General features: G+C 47.1%; 1 protein-coding gene across 1 annotated transcript in view; it reads right to left on the reverse strand.

Annotated features, from left to right (window-relative positions):
* Positions 1 to 6,820, reverse strand: part of LOC119444781 (monocarboxylate transporter 9-like) — a 7,899-nt gene extending 1,079 nt beyond the window's left edge. Inside the window, exons 1-4 of the mRNA XM_037709127.2 lie at positions 6,599 to 6,820; positions 5,514 to 5,784; positions 1,084 to 1,227; positions 7 to 472 (exon numbers count right to left, since the gene is read on the reverse strand). Coding sequence (XP_037565055.1) covers positions 7 to 472; positions 1,084 to 1,227; positions 5,514 to 5,709 — 806 coding nt within the window. The 5' untranslated portion in view covers positions 5,710 to 5,784; positions 6,599 to 6,820. The remainder of the gene's footprint in view (positions 1 to 6; positions 473 to 1,083; positions 1,228 to 5,513; positions 5,785 to 6,598) is intronic.
* Between the last annotated feature and the right edge of the window lie 1,108 nt (positions 6,821 to 7,928).

A 7,928-nucleotide genomic window follows, 5' to 3' on the forward strand; every position in this document is an offset into this window, starting at 1 on the left:
TTCTGCGTGTAATAACCGATCACGCCGGACAAGACTATCACATAAAACACGGGATTCACGAAAAGCTTTCCAATGTCCATTCTCTGCTTGGCAGGCGATTTCCTTGAGTTGTTAGCTGCGTTAAGACGGTCGCTCATTCCTTCGTCCAAAGTGTCCAGGGCGCTCTCCTCACGCACTTTGACATTGTCACCGTACGTTTCTTGGAATCTGGCTGTGGGGCAACTCCGATTAATCCAAGGTGGTTCCTTTGTAAGCATACCAAGAGCTGTGAGGTGCATTGCGAGTCCTCCGTATAGAAGGAGACAAGCTCTGAAACCGTAAAGGCCTTGGATGAAGAGCATCACGTTAGGAAACGCGACGGAGGCTGCCGTACCACCGAGGTTCTTTATGCCGCTGGTGATGCCCCGATATCGATCAAAGTGCATCATTAGGGAGATCGAAATAGCCACGAAGAAGATTCCTGATCCGAGTCCTGCAAATAAAAAGTGAAGTTCACTCTTAAATGCTCACTTTCATACCCAGCGGTTCATTTCAGGCAACAGCGTCCGCGGCCTCACAAGAGCTCCCTAATATAAGTAACGCAGCATGTGCTGCAACATTTATTTACTAGCCAAAGTTTTTACTTTAATGTATTTGTTCAGCAAAGGTGTATTAGGGCGTTGTTTGGTTTTTATAACACCAAGAACAGGCGCACTCGAAAAAAATAGTCTCCCATTTTTGCGGGTTCCGTGTGTTCACATTTTTTAACAGGCTGAGTCAAAGATAAAGGACAGTTTATAGAAACGGTAGAATGACGCTCCCAGAGGCTCCATCAGTTTCTTTTAATAACTGAGCAGCTTGTGTCCACCTACTAACATACTTCGTAAGCTTGGTAAGTAACTACAATTACTGTGGCCACAATTTGCTATGAAATAATGAACCTGGAGGGTTGGCTATTGCTATTACCCAGTTGCTTTGGTCATCAAGGGCGCAATTTCGCAGTTCACTGCTTTTCGGTGCGTTTCAATTTCGATTGTATGGCCAAGAGAAACCATACAACTTCGAAGAATACAGAGAGGTAATTATGCATAGATTCTCACTAACCGTGGATGAATCCCATGCATGCTGTGACCGTAGTTACGTCCTTGGCAAAACTTGCAGCAATAGGTCCTGTCCACGTCAAAAAGGCTCCAAGCACTGCGATGCTCGTAAGTGAAAGGTACACTTGAAGTCCCGAGACGAGCAAACCTGTGGCAAAATATGCGTAAACTTTATACAGGGTTCAAATAAACATTTCATAAAATATGCAAAAAATTTCAAAATATGCAAATGCTATCTAGTTGGACAGAACCAAGGTAATGTTGTTCGCTGTCACTTGGAAATGCTCAGATTATTTTTTACCTTCCGCATAATGAGATAATTATACTTAATTATTCAATCAACTTCTCAATTATTATAAGGTGAGAAGTGTCAATGAGAAAAATGTAGATCAACATGAGAAACTCCCGGTACAGCTTTCTGTTGCTTAATGCGTACTTCATAAAAGATATCCGGGAATACACGCAAAGTGCCTCGAGTGGCCAGTCACGCGGCAATTTCGCGTGTATTCGTAGGCTGTCCGTAGGGTACCGCAGCGGTGGCCTAGCGGCAGACCACCAACCTCGTATGGCGGAGGTACCGAGCGCAAATCCCGGTGCCGCCGGGAACCCACCGGCTTTTTCTAATGTGTAGAGATGTTGGCTGGCCTGGTGCTCGGCTCTCATGGAAGTGCGCATCTCGAAAAGGGGCCCAATAGAGATTTCAGGAGTTGTATCTGGGCGCCTCACATCCAACCACAGGCGGCCTTGTTGAAGAGCATCCGCCGCGGCTGTGGGGAGGCAATTGCTGCCGCCGGGTAGCTACCGGTAAAATAGGTACAAGAATGTTCCCTGCCTGGTGCTAGGCCATTATGGGACCTCAACGCTTGGAAAGGGGTTTTTCTCTCCAACCCGAAGGGCCTCAATAGGTGCCTTTGGGGTGCCACTCGAGAAATGGCCGCCATGGGAGCGACGCAAACGTCACTTTTTTCTGCTCGCGCGGGTTTCGACGGAAATTTAAGGTGCAGGCTCCTTTCCCAAGCGTATCACCCCTTAAGGAAGCCGAACGCCAGGCCTGAGTACGCTTGCGCCCATTTGAACCAGTGGGTGCCCGGCGGCGGTGGGAATTGTAGCCACATGCTCCCGCAGCCGAGGTGGGCCGGCGCTCTACAACTAGGCTAGGGCTCCAGTTATCTACAACGCCATTTCGTGCGTGTGAGTGTGCATGTGCGTTGTAGGTGAACCTTCACAGGTGAAGAGATACTACACCAGCAAAGGGCGTTTTCGCGGAGGCCGCGGTTGCAAGGAATATTGTGTGACCGCTCTATTATGGAGCCATTCCGGAAACCGCGTTCGGAGCGCGGTGGTCTTGGACAACGTCTCTCAAATTCTTCGAAAAGAAGAAGCCACTCGTGAACAGCGAATGAGGACGGACTGAAAGGAGAACCAGCACAGCATGGGCGAGCCCCTGGGGTCTTCAGCAACTACCTGAGTGCTAAGGTCCGTGTGACCGCACCCACCGCACCAAGTCCTCTCCCACGAGGGGAACGCTTAGTGGCCGTAAACGGCAGACGCGACTATGACTTCAAATACTCATCGTCTTCCTGACACTCTATTCAGTGACCTGGTTGTAAGAAGTTCAATATTCGTTCTTTAATCCTGATCTAAGAGCGTTATCCTTTTCTCCGGCAGAGAAATCGAATATGAACACTACCCATGTCCCGAACATTAATCCCACTATTCACAATGGCACATTCGCTTACACGTGTTCATGAAATCCTATACGTTAAAATGCGCTAGCTGCGTTTTATTCACCACGATTAGTGTTCGCCAGCAAATTCTGGCTCATAAAGCATGTCTGGTCCTCGAGAAGCATTCCAGTCTTACATTTTTTGTCAAACGCTCTGTGCATTGTACTATAATGCCGGCTTATTGAACGCGTCGTTCCAACTACGACACCACAAGCGATTACCTCCAAGGTTGTACTCTCAATTAAGCGAACACCTTCACGCGACAGTTGCGGATCTCAGCGGTCATTAGAACATATACACGGCATCTGCGCCACTGTGGTGACCAGTTACTCAGTCTGCATACTTCGTTAAATCACCTCGACTTAAGCTCATTCTCAGTGACAAAGGTCTTTGGACCGGGGCCGCATCACTTCTAGAACTGCATTACTGCAGTTCTTGAAGACAAAGCTCAGTGACCTAGTCGCTACGTGCTCTTCCAACGTCCTCTCAACTTTTTATATTCAACCCTTAACCTCTAGGGAGTAGCAAACCGAACGTGTGTCTGGTTGACCTCCCAACCTTTTGTTCCTCTTTTCTCTCACTTTCTTTCTAGAATACTCGAGATTTTTTATCGTCCGTCCGATGATTTCTGCACAAGCGTTGTCGCTAGGGATGTGCGTACATTGATTTTCGAGACTGAATCGAATACGCATCGAATAGTGCCCCAAAGGAATCGAATATCAAATACTTTACGAATAGCTTTCGAATTAGGAAGAGCTGTTATCACAATCAATATAAAACGATGTTCACACAACAGTATTCTTACAGTAAGCAAACTTCTGTCATTATATAGTAAGTTATGACTACCCAAATGACATAGCCTGTTCCACCACGGAGCTTCTCATGTTTTATCTCTATACTATGCCCCGGGAGAGAAAATTTACCATACTTTTGCGCCAATGTTCTGTTTACTTGAGCGCAGTTGATATTTTGAAATATTCTAAATGTATTCGAAACACAGCGAAACTGTCGATCCTCAAGTCTTACTGGCTGCTACTGCTAGGTATTAACTTAATTGCGGCTACGTCTTAACTTGGTTTAACTTAACTACGCATGTAGAGAACGTATTCTCGAGCGATAATTTTCGGAGCTACCTTCCCTTTCGCGACATTTCGCTGCGGCGCCTACGAGCGACAGAGTTCCTGGCACGTAGACAGGCTAACCAAGATTGACACAGTGCCAAGAACGCTGTTGCTTGGCGACGCCGAACGCGTTTAAGGCTAGCCACTTGATATCTGGCGAAAGTTGACACGACTAGGTGCAGCCCCTTTTATGGCAAACTCCGAGGCTAAGCGCATGCACACTGGGCGAAAGCTATGCACAGTGTACGGGCGGCGCGCAGCAGACGACACGCCGGAATGACGTCACGGCGCATGAGTAGTAGTGCGCAGCTGGCGGGTGCTCGGCGGAGCCGTGTCTGTGTCGAGCGAAGCGACCGCGCAACTATGCCGGCGGTTACTAGGGAACGCGAGGTGACGTCATCGCTACTGATTCGGCTCATGCGCGGCTAGGCAACGCGGGCGGCGTTGGCAGCAGTTAGTTCTGCGCGTTGCTTCGTTGGTGCTGCTACAATGTCTTTGCCTTGCTATCTAGCTTTCATTCTCTCTTTCCCTTTCCCGAGCATTGCGCGCGCCGCGCGCATGCTTTCCTTCCCTCTCCCTAACGTCCCATGTCAAGGCATGGCACAGAGAGGAGGCGATGCACACACCGCTCCGCGAAGTGGTTGCTAGGCAACGCAGTGACGTCATAGCTCAGCGAGGTTTTGCGGCAGCAGGCAGCACTTTGACACTTCGATTCAAAGCAACGAGTTAAATTCAATTCGTCCTTAGAAAAAAATTGAATACTTGCATATCCCTAGCCGCCGCCTTTCACCACCACGGCATGGCAGCGCCAGGTCTAACGCCGAACCTTCTACTTGTGCTCACCTAGAGAACGCCATGACCAATGTGTCATCTCAGAGAATGTAAAGTACAGCTGCTTTGTTTAAATAGTGGGTGGAACACAAATGTTATGAAATGCGTTCACCAAAAAAATACCCATTTCTCATTCCATGAGAAGACAATAATGAAGTGGCTTACTCAAAATCATGTACCACCTTGAAAAATTTGAGAGTGAGTGGAGAGAGAGAGAATTTATTGAAAAAAAACGCAGGGAGTTAAAATGAGGAAAACGTTCCTGCCAGCCAAAGTGGGCTGAAGTGGATGCATTGTGGTTTTTAAACACAATAGCAGCATTTAATAGAAAACTTCGCATAAGGTGACTTCATAAAACGCGTTAAGATTTTAATTACTTAGGCAGCAATTTTTATAAAATATAACCACGATCCTTTTTGCGAGCGTAAAGAAAACATGTGAGTGCCGGTGCGGAGCTGCTCAGTTGCTTCTCACATAACTTGTAGGGTCCCAGCAGGAGTATAAACCTGCCCGCAGTGTACAATGTCTATCTCTTTTCCTTTCTATATTGCCCCTTTTGCTTACCCGCTATGTGGGGTAACTTACCGGACGCCCATCTCGTTGACCTCCCTGCCTGTCCTCTCCTTGCTTTCTGTCTCTCTCCAATAGAAGAATGCTGCTCTTATGCATAAATGCTCAGAAATTTGAAAGTTGTATTGAGGGTTGTATTGTTGACAAATAACGTATAAAACAGAATGAAAAGGTAGGTTCCAAACCTGCCGAGAAGTTGACAATGAAAGCGACGCTTTGTGGCCAGCCAGCCTGCTGTCGGTCGACCTGGTAGACGTCCATGTAGCCCACATACAAGAACCCCGAGCACCGGTCGGAGAACGACATCAGCAGCTGGGCAGCGAAGGCAATAGCAGCCATATGCCAGCAGCGATCGACTTGTTGCACTCCGCAGATTCCCATTTTTTTCTGCAAACAAAGGGCGCTGTGCCCTTTCTATCTTTTCAGAAGCAAAATCGACGTTGGTTTCATCAGAACCTGCGTGGAAAACCACTCGATATTGATCAGCATGTTCAAGTCAACGCGATATTGGCGCAAATTAAAAATACCAGGTTGTCTGAATGTTATCTGGGTTCTCTCTGCCTCTCTCTCTCTCTCCCTCCCCTCTCTCGTACGTCGCGTAGCTCAGACCGCTTACCTGCTTTGATACGTAAATATCATAAACTCAAAGGAGTATAATTACATCAATAACAATGCCTAGTTATTACTCTTTCACCAGAAAACAAGGCACCAGAATATGTGTAGTTTATCTTGCAGTATACAAGAATGAGCTAATCCGGACATGACAACCAACTGCTCTATGTGCGTTTGTGTGTTCTTGCTGTTTTATTTTTCCGCGGTTCTACGGTTTGTCTCCACGCATTTTCTCAAATGCGTGTATATCACGTGCCCTACTACTTATAAGGCATAATTGGTGACAACCGCGCGCTCACTTTCAACCCAATCCATTTCCTGTCACATATTAAGGGCATGTCACGAGCACCGCTAGTCCATAGTTGCCGAGCTAAATGGATGTATTAAGATCTATACGTAGAAACCTTGTGCTTGCTGTTTGCCCCATCCGTTCACCAGCAGCACACATGATCTAGGTATTCCTGGGGTAGCTAGTACATTGCGGAAATGCTTTGTCATGACGTTAGTAGGAAAGTTTCTAAAGTGACAGTGAAAAGCAGTTCATTGCTGAGATCGACACCCAGGCATCTAATAAAAAAACAACATACTGCGGTCGTTATTTTGGGCTCCGATCCACACTTGCGCCTCAACTAGAGCATGCGTAGAAAAGTTTTCTTACGCTGGTCGAGATGCGCGCCGATGAATGGGCGTGCGCGGCAGCATCAATATTGTTTTCTTCTCCTGAAACGGCTCTCACTGCCAGCAGTCGACTTCAATTGGTCCAACGTAGTTCAAGTCGCGTTTTGAAAGCTTCACGAAGGTTCTCCATAATAAAGTTTGTAACCTAGCCAAAGAAGAAGAAGCGAGGAATTAGCTCCTGAAGACGAACTAGTGGGGGACTTTTGGAACAGAAATAAACAGTGGTGGCCACTTACTTGGCCTGGTCACATGTTATGTTAGAAATTTGGCGTAGTCGAATAGAGAATCTAGCGCTACTCGACTGAGCCAATCTGATTTTCCATAGGCAATGTTCACAATCGCCCGTAGTACGCTGGTGAACGTCGCACAGTACGTCTACGGTGAAGGTCGGTCGGGTTCGGCTGAGCACTGATTATATTGAGCTTTTACTATATGTAGACTGCAAGCTTGACTCTCTGAAGTCGAACGCTACTCTAATTGACGAAGGAATATTCTCTAATTTCAAAGTTGTAATATCGTACAACGGGCTTCCTTTCAGTAGCAGAAAGCTTCAAGAGAGGGCAAGGAGCCGTGGCCTCACACTGAGGCGTTGGGAATCCTACCACACACTGACAAATGGAATGGCGGTGAGGGTGATTTGCCATATGAATCAATTCATGTCTTTGAATCCAAGTGTTAAAGGCGGACGGAAATGTTGTCTAGAAGCGGCACATCTTAACAGGTGTCATACAAGTAGCCTTGGGTGCAGTCCATATGTTCCTGCCAATAAGTCTAGAAAGCTACGTGGTGACAAACAGATTGGAAATAGGTGGAAGTGGCGCGAATGCCATATACCAAATGTTGGACAGCAAGATCTTGTGCTTGATCGGAAAGGACTACCGACCAGCGAATAAAATACTGCAAGACCTTCTGAAGTAGTGAAGATATGTGGGCCACAGGAATGATGGACAGCTGGAGCTTGCGGCCATAAGCGACGTTCCTCATTGTCACCCCCAGGAGCGGCGACGCAGAACAGGGGGAAAGTGTAACCCAACCGAAGAAGAAGCAGCGAGGAATGAGACCCTGAAGACGAAGAAGTGGGGGACTTTTGGCACAGAATATACAATGATGGCTGCCTTGCTGGCCTGGTCACTTGTTCTGTTACAAATGTTACATATTTATTCGTTAGTGTCACGTAAAATTTTGCTATCTTCAATAGGCTCCGACGATCTGTTAGCGCCCCACAAAGTATATGCACGGAAGGCAAAGTCATCGGTTAAGCGTCGCAGCCACAGCTATGTCAGCTGGTATACCCCACAGGTAAACGGAAA

This window comes from Dermacentor silvarum, chromosome 3, assembly GCF_013339745.2.
Source record: "Dermacentor silvarum isolate Dsil-2018 chromosome 3, BIME_Dsil_1.4, whole genome shotgun sequence".
Classification (NCBI taxonomy): Eukaryota; Metazoa; Arthropoda; class Arachnida; order Ixodida; family Ixodidae; genus Dermacentor; species Dermacentor silvarum.